The sequence below is a fragment of the Perca flavescens genome, chromosome 15, assembly GCF_004354835.1.
Source record: "Perca flavescens isolate YP-PL-M2 chromosome 15, PFLA_1.0, whole genome shotgun sequence".
Lineage (NCBI taxonomy): Eukaryota > Metazoa > Chordata > Actinopteri > Perciformes > Percidae > Perca > Perca flavescens.
In genome coordinates this window covers 4740213-4754071 of record NC_041345.1, presented here as the reverse complement: position 1 = coordinate 4754071, position 13859 = coordinate 4740213, and the positions used below count along the sequence as shown (strand labels likewise).

The window sequence follows — 13859 nt, the reverse complement described above, 5'->3', positions numbered from 1 at the left end:
TATTCACCCCAGATGGGACTCGAACCCACAATCCCTGGCTTAGGAGGCCAGTGCCTTATCCATTAGGCCACTGGGGCTATGCGGCTCGTATGTATCACAACTTACAAATTTATAGAGGAGTAAGCAAAAGTATTATTATTAAAAGTTTCTTTCTTTTAAATTATGTTAAAAAAATGTTAAACCGTTTTATTTTTAAAGTATAACGGAGACTACGTCAGCGCAATAATTAAAACAATGCGTAACATTAACTTACATTTTTCATTTAATCCATCGTCAATTGAAAAAAACAATATCCCTTTAAAGTAGGCCAAACACTACATCATTATTAGACTCATAGCCCGATCTGTGCAAGACAAAATAACATGCGGCTGGTCCTTCTGATTGATTACATTCAAGGAGAACATTACAATACACGAACAAAATGTTTTTTTAATTTCACACATGAACTAATAATGCACTTATTGTTGTGATGCTGCCTCCAAGTGTTCCCAACAGTAGGCCTAAATCATGAAAATGCACAAAATCATCTTATCCCCTCTGAAGGCAAAACTAATTCGACAGAAAACAAAGAGCAACCGAAAGTGGATAATATTCAATATAGAATCAATTTGTCTCATTAAAACTTTTAAATATACTTTGACAAACAAATAAATAAGGTGGGAATGACAAGAAAAGTTAAAACATCAGTTTTTACACCCACTCCCTTTGTACATACTTATACATACAGCATTTTTCAATCCGTTTCCACACAGTGGTAAAGCTATTTGAAGCTGTGTGTGTCCATTACCCTTCTCTTCTACCAAACACTACCAGAGTCTGGGGCACTGCTGCTATGGAAAAAAGCATTGTGTTGAAGGAAAGTGAGAAATGCAGGTGTGTACACTTGAACTTAAAGCATGTGGTACGAGTAGGTGAAACAGATTCACTTAAAAAAAAAAAAAAAAAAAAAAAAAAAAAGACTTTGGTTGTGAAGCTCCCATGACTGAAACTTTTTTTTTTTTTTTTTTAAAGTCTTAAGAAAAAGAAAAAAAGCAGAAGACAAAGGAATGTAACAGCTGCATGTAACAAACTATATGTAGTCATCTTCAACAACTCCTTCACGTTTCTATATTCATCCAGTCGTGTCATTTGCCATTTGTTTGTTAAGCTGTGGACAAAATGTCACTTAACATTGACCAAAAAATATTTTAGCTAAATAAATTCCAAGTCCAAAAGGTTTGTAGCAAAGAAAATAACAAAATAAAAATGTAAATATCAAGGTATAATTTTAACAATCCATAATATGCACATTGACAGGTGGCCCAGACCCATTCTGCACAAAAGAGAGCTAAGAAGGCACACCTCATAGGCATATAAATCCTACTCTGCACATTAAAATCCCCTCCATAGCATTCAGAATAAAACTAAATTGCCTTCTGTGAGTGGTGTCTCTCTCACAGTCATTAAGCAATGACCTTACAAGTGGCAGACACATCACAAGCACGAAGTCTTTTAAAGAAAATGTTGACAGTCAAAAGTTACAGTGGTAAAATAATCACAAAGCCGTTGATTTGAGAGTTTTTGGGGAAGAAAACACCACCGATATTTCACAACTGCTACAGTATAATCCACTACTTGGGGAGTGCATTGACATGAAATGCAAGTGAAGAACAGTTATGTTAGAGGGGTGGACTTCATCTCCACACACACACACACACACACACACACACACACACACACACACACACACACACACACACACACACACACACACACACACACACACACACACACACACACACACACACACACACACACACACACACACACACACACACACACACACACACACACTCATTCATCATCGATCAGTTTCTCAGCGCCGTTCTCTGCTTGTCTCCCTGTGCTGCTCCCTCCTTCCTCTCCGGCCCCGCTATCCTCTTCCTCCTCCTGCTCCTCCTCCTCCTCCTCCTCCTCGTCTCCAGCGTAGGAGAGCGACTGGCTGCCGTAGTTGATCGTGGTTCGAGAGAGGTCCACTTCGATGGGGAAGACGTCTGCCTCCTTCAGGACAGCGTAGCACTCGTCATAGTAATATGACATGCCTGAGACGAAGCGCTGCAGCTGGAACACGATGTCCTGGACTGGAGGGGGAGAGGGGAGGGGAAAGAGTCGGGTCTCTGGGTTAATAAACTCTGTGATGGATAAGATAAGATGCACACTAAAAATAAAAAAATAATTAAATGTGAAGAGAATGAGAACAAAAAAGAGAAACAGATGAGGGTCACAGGTTACTGCATGGTTTTCTGTCTGGTACTGAGGGCCAGATTATAGATCAAACTGCTGAATGTGAATGCTTCGGCTCTCCATAGACAGAATTTATTTTTGTATTGCTTTGTTGGTTTTTCTGCTCCATATATTTACATTTCTCTGAATTTTCTTGTGCATTTTTGCAGAGTGAATCCTGATAGTGATTTAATAATGGCTATTTAATTCCCATCACACTGTCCAAATTAAGTTATTATATGATATTATCTTGATAATCACAAGTATAAAGTGTAAATCTAACACTGTCAAAATAAACATAGTTTTTAAACATTTACAATTTAAACAGTGGACAATAACATGAAGAATAAATATGCAACTTGGTAACCTCTCTCTCTCGCTTGTGTTTCATGTGTGGCATAGAGTTTAGATTCTCTGCCCGAGCCCGAACTTGCCCCGCGGGCCGGGTCGGGCTGATATTTCCCGCCACTATCCTCAGGCCGGGCCGGGCCCTTGATCATGCATTTGTGTTTTTTTAATCTTTACTTTATTAGCCTAATTGGGTGGGGAGAAAGCTATGCCTCTCCAGCTTCTCCCGTAGCTCTGGGTATATGTCCTGTCCTATATGGTATGGTAAACTGTGCTAAATCGTGTCTCCCCCATCTGTAGAACTGTCTTCAATAATTGTGTAACGAGTCCAGATTGTTTCAGATATCTCACGAGTCCTTTAGCAGCAGATATGGTCTCTCCTACACCCGGTGTGTTGTTGGCCAGTGCGTCGGCATGCAGACCGTGCCGAAGGACCGTATTAATTAGGTGATCGAGACCAGAAAGTCTCCTATATGGTTCCAGGGCTTTGATTATGTCGCTGCCTTGATCGGTTATCCACACTATTCGGCAGAGGGAGCTCGGGTTGATGTTTGTTTTTAACATTTCTTCATTCGGATCCATTTGTGATCCATTCCATTATAAACAAACAACACAGTTTACATGCTTCGTCCTTGTTGCATTATTCATTAAGATAATTTTAAACAGATTTCTGTAGTTCAAACAAACTCTGAATTGTAGTTGAGAACGTCAGTTATAAAAGGCCCACATATTAAAAAATTGTCGGGTTTAAATCGGGCTCAGGCTCATAATTACAGTTAATGTGTCGGGACGGGCCGGGCTCGGACACAACGTGCATGGGCTCGGGTAGGGTCGGGCTTGATTTTTTGGGCCCGATCTAAACTTTCGTGTGGCATGTACACTGTCTCACCCCTTCGTCCTCTCACATCCTGTTTTAAACATCAGACGGCAACGTGCGTGCTTAGACCTGTGACCTCATACATCCTGGCATGGCTGCGTGGTTGATTAAACAACATGTGGGCAGCGAGTGACAGACGTTCCATTTGTGATGGATAGTATCACCAGCGTCAGTTTACACCTGATGAGAGTGAGTAAGTGGAAAAAATAGCTGAAAATAACCCCAACAACAACAACAACAACAACAACAACAACAACAGACCATGTTTCTGATCCAGCAGCTCTATCTTCTCCAGAACGTCCTTCCTCATTTTGGCGAAGCGAGCGCGAGCCTCCTGCCGACACCGCAGCACCAAACGGTACTCATAGTTACCGGTGCTGACGCGGTACAGGGGCTCTCCCATGGCCTGTAGCAAAAAAGCACATTAATCAAATGCTTCAGATAATATTATGAGTGCAAGAATCCTCGGACCGAAGGAAAACGTTTTTTCCCATTTTTCAGTTGGAAACCTGTAAATCTCGTGTACATCATGAAAATGAGAACTCACAATACTGCTGTATTCTTCATCGTCCATTTCCTTCACCTTCAGGCAGTACGACTGAAAGACACACAGGATTTCATGCAGTTTCTGTGTTGACTGATGGTGAACTTGTTGGACAGATTATAAGTGATGGCACTGCGCTGCACGTCACACTAAAACAAAAGTGCTGCTGTCTTACCAGATATTCAAACTTCACATCCAGGTACTTGCGGATGGTGAGCTTGGTGTCTGGTATGGCCTTGTGAAGGTACGTGTTCAGATCGTGGAGCATCTGCGACAAGATATGATTGGTTAATGGTTTGGTATAAAATCAGACAGCCCATACAGTCACATAATGAGATACGCACATGACGGAAAACAGAACTCCAGACTGATCTTCAAAAACAAGTGTGTTTTTAACTTTATATTCATGATGTTTTATAAAAAACATTTTTCATTACCCTGGAAATCCAGAGTTCTCACGAGAGCACAATTTGAATTTGCTCAGTAATGATGCTCGTTAACTATGCCCTGGTAGTCAAGCTGCACCAATCACATCGCTGTATCTGATATAGGCGGGCCAGAGGCCAGCTAAACACATGACGACAGCGCTGCGACATCAAAGTCATTACTAGAGCCTGACCAATAAAGGATTTTTAAGGCAGATACCGATACAAATAGTTGGTGATTTAAAAATCCGATATTCGGATATATCGGCTGATATATATTTAAAAAAATAATAATCCAAAAACGCGTAGCAAAACAAACAGATTTCCCTAACATTAGTTATTTGTAGTTATTTATGAGTCTTCACTAAAATAATATGACAATGCAGTTTAAAAATAAACTTGTTTGTTTTATTAAACATATAATGATAAATGATAAATAAAATGTATACAAATACAAACTTAAGATATGAAACTTAAAGTCCTTGAACAAAAACACAATAACAAAAAAAATAACAATCAAAGAGTGTTGCCAACAGGGAGGTTGTAGAGCGCCCTCTGGTGGACAGACTATACAACGCCAACACTCACAACATGGTTGAAGGGGGTTTCCTCTGTTTTATATTTAATTTTTTTAGGGTTTCTAGGGTTGACAATTAGTGCTCTAACAAAATATCTTCACATTTAGATTTTAGATCAATAATCATCAGTAATGTGGACATAATGTCTAAGTGGGGAAAAGGCAAATAATAGAACAGCTAGAACAGTCTGGCAAGTTCAGAAAATTACATCACTTTACTGTAATGCAGCCTTTAAAACCAGTAAAAGACACTTATGTCATATCATGTAATGACGGTATCCAAAATCGACGATATCTAGTCTCATATCACGATACTGAGATAATATCGATATATTGCCCAGCACTAATTCAAAGCCAAACTTGAATCTGTACTCACAGGTTTGATGGTCTTCAGCAGCTTAATACCGTATTTCTCAATGTTTCGGTGAGCATCGGCAAACTTCACAAAAGCCTCGCTGGCGGCAGCCTGGGGCTCTCGTACACCGATGACTGAAAACACATCTCCAAACGCTGGAGGGGTAGATTATCAAATCCCAATCAGATACGTTAAACACTAAACAATTTAGTAACACTTTGTTTATAATTCCTGATTTTGATTCCAGTGACTCACCTCTGTGAGTTTGAGAAAGCTCAAAGAAAGCTCTGAGCAGTCTCTTGGTGTGCTCCATCAGCCCTACAAGCAAACACAATAGTGAGACGTTGGTTCGAACAAACAGCAACATGTACATCTTTAAGGTAAAGCACCTTAGCACAGAGTATCTGAGGAAAACATCAGATTAACAGGGACCTCATTCATCACACTAAACAGCAACACTTTAGTTTACTGAAGGCCAGTTTTGTAACGTGACTATTATTTACCTTTGTAGAGCTCTGCTGTTTTCTCCAGCTCTTCCAGTCGTTTGACCAGTCCATCTGGAAAGTCAAAAGAATCCACGTGAGTTACGCTTCATATCTACCTTTACGCTTCATATCTACCTTTATAAATTCACTAATAAAAGCACAATGTTCATAATAATCATCTCACCGTTGCATAGAATAGCTCTACTGAGTCCAAGAGCATCTGCTGTGCCTGAGCTCATATTCTCGACCAGGCGGTGTTTGACTTTCTTCAGCACTGAAACACACGCACGTGTTAAATGTGCACACACACACACACACACACACACACACACACACACACACACACACACACACACACACACACACACACACACACACACACACACACACACGTTTGTGGCACTATCTGTGTGGGGACCTGTCATTGACATAATGCATTTCCTAGCCCCTTACCCTAACCATCACAACTAAATGCCTAACCTTAACCCTTACCCTCACCCTAACCATAACCTAATTCTATCCCTAATCCTAAAACCAAGTCTTAACCCTCAAACAGCCCTTTAAACTTGTGGGGTCCAGCATTTTGGCCCCACAAAGCTGTCGGGACCCCACAAGTATACTGGACTCCCAGTCTTTGGACCCCACGAATATAGTTAAACAAGCCCACACACACACACACACACACACACACACACACACACACACACACACACACACACACACACACACACACACACAATGGTCAAGACTAATAGTGAGTATTTGTGTGTCTCTAGTGGGGGAGATACCTATATCCAGAGACTTCCCCTGTTTGGGGTCAGCCTGCAGTTTGTTGTAGTGGATTACTGCGTCTCCCTGTGAAAACACAATCAAGAGATACACACAGATGACTCAACAACAAAAATAAACTGTGTATGTTTAAAAGAAGACCATCTCTAGAAAACAAACTATATCTTCCATTACTTTAATTTCAATAAAAATCCAAAATGAACAATTAAAAATACAACGTGTTACCCTTTTAAATGTGGTAAAATTGATAATGTGAAAACAGTTCCAGCTTCACGGTGTCAAGGGTGAAATTCACATTCATTTGCACTGAATGGCTAACAACAACACGATCTAATCCTTTAAATCCAACGTTGGACCCCATCTTTAATCCGTCACACAGGAAGTCATGGAATTTTCTGGGTGCAAACAATGGATGCCAAAAACAACACAGCCACTGTGCACTGGTGACGTCATGCCGAAAGCTATAGGCTATTGTCCCGACCTCTTTAGCACAGCTCGGCAAGCCGGTAAAGTCCCTCTTCTCCACAGACCTACGGTGGGTTTACACCCGTAAATAGTTAACTGTCTGACTATTTACTGATAAATCTGCAGCCTCGGCGGGACACAGAAATGTGAGTAATGTTTTATTCCTTTTGCCTCTTTCTATTAATGCCCATATGTGCTTGATTACTTTTTTTAATGCATTAAAAGACACTGGTGGTCAGGAGTTTAGTTTGTTCAACTTTCATTTGTCAGACCAATAGGACATACTGAGAAGTTTTCTGAATATAAGAGAATATTCAAACAAACACTGATTTTCCAGCCATAAAACAAAATGACCAGCATCTGGCAGGTGGCTGGTTTTAATTGTCTATCTAAGTCATCAATACTTGAATCTCTAACACAGAAGACCACATGGAATTGGTCAAAATCTAGACTGTGTATTCACAGAACTGTAGAAAAAGCAAATAATAAGCCATCTGAACATATCATTGTATTGTTCAGGACTATAATGACTCTGGATTGTGATTCCATTCCCAGTATTTGTGTACCTGTACAGCTTGAATCATCTTGGCGACCTCCACTTTGGTCTTTCCCTTCACTGGTTTCCCATTCACGCCCGTGAGCTCATCACCTGCTGCCAGTGTCCCATCCAGAGCAGCCGGGGTATTATCAAAGACCTGTGAGACGACAGAAACCACATTTAAAAAAGGTAAAGATGACACACACGTATCTTCTTACATTTTTTACTTCACAGAAATGTACTGTAACGCATTCATAAACGTGGTTATAATTAAGGAGGCACCGAATCCAGATTTTTGGGGTTCGGCCGAATCCAAAACCGAATTCCGGATCCTACCCCGATCCTCAGTCCATTAACACAGTAAACACATTAATGAAGTAAACAATGTCCACAGCCTCTAAAATAGTTCACATCGTAGGAAAGCACATCGCTATCGCCAGCTGAGTGACAATTTTGTTTGGCAAATTTTCGCTAACCAGTTCATGATGACGGCATGTTGGGTGGAAAGCTAACGTTAGCTAACGAGCGGCAGCCAGCCGTTCGGTCGCTCCGCTCCCACTGTAGGCCGAGAGAACAGCTGACAGCCCGGGAGAGGCGCTGTCTGGTTAACACCAGTTTTAGCTGGGACTGGCCTTCCTTTGCCGTACCTGGGGTTGCTGTGCTTTTGGCAGCTGTCTAGAAAAAAAATTCTAAGGTTCTGCAGAAAACGAACCCCGTCAAAAAGCCCAATATTTGCCCGAACCCGAATCCTGGATTCAGTGCATCCCTAGTTATCATCAACTGTTCTGTACATACCTGAACAATGTAGAGACAAGGACAGTACTGTGCCCCACCACCAATGCTGATCCCAATAAGGTTATTAGGATCTTTCTTCAGACACACAGTACCAGGTACTGTTGGTATACCGCTATGGAGAAAAAAAACATGATACTTTGAGATTTTCAGAATTCAATAGTTTTTTTTTATTACAGCATTATAGTATAAATCTCTTCAAGTTCATAAAAAATCAATCAGTTGAATAATTAGAGCAGTTTATATCAGGAAGCCAGCCCTGATATAAGCTATTGTTTGAATCATTAAGTCATATCTCATGGTTTGACTTGTCAATGTATATGTGGTCCCATTTATAAACTGAAGATTTAAAAATGGCCATACTGTTATACACACACACACACACACACACACACACACACAAAATTGAATGACGCAGACAATAAAAAGGAAAAACATAATTGTGACTTACAGTTTATCCTCCTCTAACTCATAGTCCATGTCTGTGAACATTGCAGGACGGTGTCACTCCTGATCCCTGTAAAGCATTAGAGTGATTATAACAAAACTCAGTAACGGTACGTTAAATATCGTGTGACTGTACCTGAAGATTGATGATGAAGACAAGTAACACCAAGACCGTTTTCTGACTATTTTGAGCAGCTCTCTCGGCAATGAATGAAATAAAAAGTGATTTAAAGTGAGCTCATTCGGATGGGAAATACTGCAACTATCAAATTAAATTGGTTACATTCTAAAACGCTTAACGTGGCTTAAGGTCAGAAAACAACGATCAGTGATCAGTAGGGCTGTGCTCGATTGAAGAAATTCTTAGTCGACTAACACTCATTCAATTGTATTGACTAATCGATTAGTTGATTTAATCGACAGATCTGTAAATCTGAGTTTCTCCGCAAAGAGTCATGCAAAAGCACCACTTTAATTCTTGTGTTTACCAGAGATGTGCTCGTCCGTTTCTTGGAAATAAGTCATTCAGCATGAAAAAAAAGCATAAAACACGACTAATGGACTAAAGAAATCTAAGTTGACTAAGACCAAAACGACCGAATAGTCGACTAATCGACTAAGAGGGAGCAGCCCTAGTGATCCCCAAATTTCTCTCTCATATTCCTTCTTATAACCACTAAAAACTGTCAAAAAAAATCGAACCCAAAGTCCAATTATTATGGACGTTATCTGACATTAAGCATTTCTGCTTCATTAGAGCCTATTGTAAGGAAAAAGCTTAACGTGGTTTAATGTTTTTACTAAACTTCCATAATAATTGGACTTTGGGTTCGATTTTTTGATAGTTTTCAGTGGTTATGAGGAGCAATATAATAGAGAAATTTGGTGATCACTGATCATTGTTTAGGTACACTAAACCACGTTAAACTTTTTCACGTTAAGCGTTTTAGGATGCCCCCTGTTCACTCAGTGAGAAGAAGAAGCTGCGGCAGCAGATGGGCAAACAGCTGGTAACTTTCAATGCATGCTAACTACCCGATGTTGGCCGGTTACATTTCTCTAAATGCGTGTAACAGTTAAACTCAATACAACGACCTATGTGGTTTAAAACAACGACTGTAATATGTGTAGTCACGGAAGCAAGAAGCAAGAAATGTGCTTGCTAACGCTGGCTTATTAGCTGCTAACGTTAGCAACGGCAGGCTATTGACAGGTGGAAGAGCATATTTAGCACGTCCAGAAACGTTAACAGGCCGTAAACTATTTACCTTTATTAGACTCTGCACCCGTTTCCCATACAAAAGTCTCCTAGTGTATATAAAAAGCACAATATCTTCTTGGAATCGCTCCGTTTACTCGCTATTAAATGTTAATTTCTGAATCCACTGACAGCTCCCGTGTTTACTTTCTTTTGTCACTTCCGGCAACATAGCGGAAGTTGTTGTAGGGAAAAGTGGTCACATTTAAAAACTCCAACTCCACATTATTTAGTGGAAATACAACATATATTTATACTGACTATCTGTATCGATGTATAATTTGTTATCAACGAAAATAAAAAACCTGTAAAGCCCTACAAGAATATATAATTATAAGGTGTTACCGGTTTTACTCTCATATGGTTTCACCGCCCTCCGGTGGTCACAGTCAGGAACTGCAACATTTAAATGTCTAACTAGCGTCAGTGATACCCTTCTTATTATCTATGGTGATACCATACTGCCATGCCAGGTAAGTAATTAGTGCAGCTGTTACAGTCTGTTCTGTGATCAAAGAGGCAATTCATCTCATTATGCAAACTGAGTTGATCAGTAATGATTAAAAAGAGCCGTGCCTCTGCATTCAATAGGCTTCTTGATTGTCATGATGATTAATGGCCGACATTGTAACTGTTAAAAGTCCTTTCACTGAATCTTTTCTGCTTCACGTTATAAATTAGGTGACATTTCACAGTCACACCACTTACTTTTTGTCTTCCAGGGCAGAAGATCTTCCTACATCTTCCTTCAACTCCAGGACTGTTGTTCACCAACACCAGCAGCCAAAATAAGCATGGTAAATTAATGATTTTATTTCACTCCATATAATATACAGATTATGGATTAGCACCCTGTAATTTGTTGACTAAAAAATATCAACACGTTTGTGAATACCAGTAATCTCTTATTTTCTAATTCACTCGTTCAAAACCCCTAAACTGCACATGTGTGTTTCTCAGCAACTTGAAATGAAGAATGTACATCTGAGAGTTGGAGATCGGCTGAAAGTGAAGGGGGAAATCATGCATGATGCTGAGAGGTAAGTGAACTCATACATTTATTTTAAGTGAAATTCTTTACTTTATAAAATAATATGGTGATATTTATACAGATGCATTGCAGGACATTTTTTTTAATTATAGTAGTAAAGCCAGGGCCCAGCTTTTCAAAAAATGTAATCTGGATCAAATTGATACGGATTTGGAAATCCCATGTTTTGCTATCCAGGATCACCTGATCCATCTTACTTTTATGTCAGTTTTTTAAAAGAACATTGCATTGGATCACTATGATCCAAATACCAAATTTCAGGATTACCAAATCCTGTTTACCAGAGCCTTAAATGGAGCCAACAGTGTAGCCTACTGGCTTAGCAAAGAAAAACCGGTAGGCAAAATACCAGTGGCCACAAATAACCATTGTTTTAATTTTAAGAAACAGAAACACTGTAATAAACAGAAACATTTTCCATTCCTTATTTTGTTATATTTTTTTCTTTGTTTGCCATATCTCATTAGATGTGACATGCTTCAGATATGTTTCAAATATGAAGAAATGTATATATCATCAGTAAACATTGATTTGTGATCATTCACTTAAAAAAAAACAAACACTGATTTTATTTGGTCCGAAAAATCCCAACTGAATCCACCCTTCTGATGGGATCAGGATAATCCAGTTTTTTTTGGATCAAATGGATCCCAAACCAAGTTTAAAGTTTTGAAAAATCCCAAAGTGCAGGTTTGAACCAGATCAAATGTAAGGTCATATTACATGGTCTGATCTTATTTCGGAATCCCTCTTTTGCTTTTGAAAAACCCATTTCCAAGATTTGATCCAAAATCCAACTGGATTACTTTTGAAAAACTGGGCCCAGGTGATTCTATGTTGAATATTGATTCTGTGTGGCTTTCTAAACTCTGCAAACACCTCCAATGTATGATCTCCGATCCCCTCAGATTCCAGATCGACCTCGGCAGTGGTGCAGACGACCTGGCACTGCACTTTAACCCTCGTTTCCACGATGACGACGATGGAGCTGTTCTGGTTTGCAACTCAAAGATTGACGGTTGTTGGGGTGATGAGAAACGTGAAATACACAACCCCCTACAGAGGGGCACAGATGTCAAGGTGAGGGAATCTGACTGAAGGAAGGGGAGATGTGTGTATTTGGGATTGTCACACAGACTAGTTTGGGTTTTATTTGGAGAGGTTTTGAGATGTTCTACTAAAAACAATTAGATTGCTGTCTAATCTAAGGATAACACTTTAACTATATTTGGTGCCAAAATGAATGATCACATGTCAGTGCTCATCTTGAAGCCCTGATGTTTAAGACTTTAAGCCATTTTCATGAATCTTGGTTTAGTTCTGGACTCAAAACCCACATCAACAGAATTACAAAATCAGCCTACTACTATCTTAAAAATATAGATAGACTAAAAGGACTTAGACAATAAGACTTAGAGAATTCATGCCTTTGTTTTCAACAGCGTCTTGACAGGTCTCTGTAAAAAATCAGACAACTGCAGTGTATTCAAAACACTGCTGCCTAAAAGAACTTTGTACCTGAGTCCTCACTAAAACCAAGAAAGAGCTTTGCACTGGCTTCCTATGAATCAAAGAAATTATTTCCAAAATATTGTTCTTGACTTACACAGCACTGAATGGTTTGGGGCTAATATACGTGTCTGATATGCTGCTCTGCTACGAGCCATCCAGAGCTCTAATCAGATCATAAGACCACTCACCGTCCCCAGGGTCAGAACCACCGTCCCCAGGGTCAGAACCACCGTCCCCAGGGTCAGAACCACCGTCCCCAGGGTCAGAACCACCGACCCCAGGGTCAGAACCAAACACGCAGGACTTGCTTTCAGTTTCTGTACACCGTAGATCTGGAATAAATCTTCAGATCTCTTGAGATCTGCCCCAAACCCCTTGTTCTTTTAAAATAAGGCTTAAAACTTTTCTTTTTGCCACTGTTTTCCCTTAGGTCATTAGTTGGTCAATCCTACACTTCTATGCTTTTGAATTCTTTTAAATCTACAGTTTTTTTTATGCTGTTTTATTTGCTTTGTATGCTTATGTAAAGCACTTTGAATTGCCTTTGTGTCTGACTTGTGCTATATAAATAAACTGCCTTACCTCGCCTGAGTATCTCTTTTTCTATTTCAGCTTGTGTTGAAGCTGGTTGGAGACATGTTTGAAGTGGAGCTTCCTAATGGACAGGAAGTCCAGTTCCCTAACCGTCACAACATGGACGTCATCAGCTACATTAAAATCGTTGGGGACTTCAACCTGACCTCATTCAAGATATGCTAAGAGACGAAACTGCTGTAACACATGAATACTGCGTGTATCAGTTTGGTTAAAGTCGAGACTTTGAGACTTTGTCGGTTATTGTTAGACATATAAATCAATGTAGATCTTCAGTGAATTGGAAATGTACCTTTATTTAAAAATGCTGTGTTGTGCACAAGAATATAAAATGTTTAAATCCAAATGATCATGTTTTGTTTTATTTGAAGGGTTGTAACACTAACATTATCAGCCTAGTAATGAGAGAGCAGCAAATCCAATTAAAGTTTTTACACACATTTTCCCCCCGTAATGACTTTGTGTCCCTGATACTATCAAAAAAAAAACCATGACTATGAAAATAAATTCACTATGGTCATTTTAGAAAAACTAAGAAAT

At 39.6% G+C, this 13859-nt stretch overlaps 2 protein-coding genes and 1 non-coding gene across 6 annotated transcripts; 1 reads left to right on the top strand and 2 right to left on the bottom strand.

Moving 5' to 3' along the window:
* Positions 1 to 4: 4 nt before the first annotated feature.
* Positions 5 to 77, bottom strand: trnar-ccu (transfer RNA arginine (anticodon CCU)). The gene has a single exon. It is a non-coding gene; the product is annotated as a tRNA-Arg (tRNA).
* A 1695-nt stretch (positions 78 to 1772) lies between these two features.
* pick1 (protein interacting with prkca 1) lies at positions 1773 to 10556 on the bottom strand. Of its 2 annotated transcripts, none has more exons than XM_028598947.1 (13): positions 10508 to 10556; positions 8909 to 8974; positions 8461 to 8572; positions 7694 to 7822; positions 6662 to 6728; positions 6058 to 6147; positions 5892 to 5945; positions 5644 to 5706; positions 5410 to 5543; positions 4207 to 4299; positions 4035 to 4085; positions 3749 to 3893; positions 1773 to 2120 (listed from the first exon to the last, which is right to left on the bottom strand). In XM_028598947.1, the coding sequence occupies exons 2-13, from the start codon at positions 8947 to 8949 to the stop codon at positions 1834 to 1836; spliced, it is 1266 nt and encodes a 421-aa protein (XP_028454748.1). In that variant the 5' UTR covers positions 8950 to 8974; positions 10508 to 10556; the 3' UTR covers positions 1773 to 1833. The 2 variants fall into 2 exon arrangements, with proteins under 2 accessions (XP_028454748.1, XP_028454747.1); XM_028598946.1 differs by lacking the exon at positions 10508 to 10556 and adding an exon at positions 10173 to 10346.
* Positions 7721 to 13668, top strand: LOC114569111 (galectin-2). Of its 3 annotated transcripts, none has more exons than XM_028598949.1 (5): positions 7721 to 7854; positions 10885 to 10959; positions 11123 to 11202; positions 12122 to 12293; positions 13338 to 13668. In XM_028598949.1, the coding sequence occupies exons 2-5, from the start codon at positions 10957 to 10959 to the stop codon at positions 13482 to 13484; spliced, it is 402 nt and encodes a 133-aa protein (XP_028454750.1). In that variant the 5' UTR covers positions 7721 to 7854; positions 10885 to 10956; the 3' UTR covers positions 13485 to 13668. The 3 variants fall into 3 exon arrangements, with proteins under 3 accessions (XP_028454750.1, XP_028454749.1, XP_028454751.1); XM_028598948.1 differs by lacking the exon at positions 7721 to 7854 and adding an exon at positions 9885 to 9914; XM_028598950.1 differs by lacking the exon at positions 7721 to 7854 and adding an exon at positions 10552 to 10635.
* The last annotated feature ends 191 nt before the right edge of the window (positions 13669 to 13859 follow it).

Excerpts from the sequence above, each read along its gene's own strand:
- LOC114569111 (XM_028598948.1), top strand. Across the intron at positions 11,203-12,121 it reads ATCATGCATGATGCTGAGAG|ATTCCAGATCGACCTCGGCA; the intron begins GTAAGTGAACTC and ends CGATCCCCTCAG. Across the intron at positions 12,294-13,337 it reads AGAGGGGCACAGATGTCAAG|CTTGTGTTGAAGCTGGTTGG; the intron begins GTGAGGGAATCT and ends TTTCTATTTCAG.
- pick1 (XM_028598947.1), bottom strand. The coding sequence starts at position 8,949 with ATGTTCACAGACATGGACTATGAGTTAGAGGAGGATAAACT. Across the intron at positions 5,544-5,643 it reads GCTTTCTCAAACTCACAGAG|CGTTTGGAGATGTGTTTTCA; the intron begins GTGAGTCACTGG and ends CTACCCCTCCAG. Across the intron at positions 2,121-3,748 it reads GCTGCTGGATCAGAAACATG|TCCAGGACATCGTGTTCCAG; the intron begins GTCTGTTGTTGT and ends CTCCCCCTCCAG.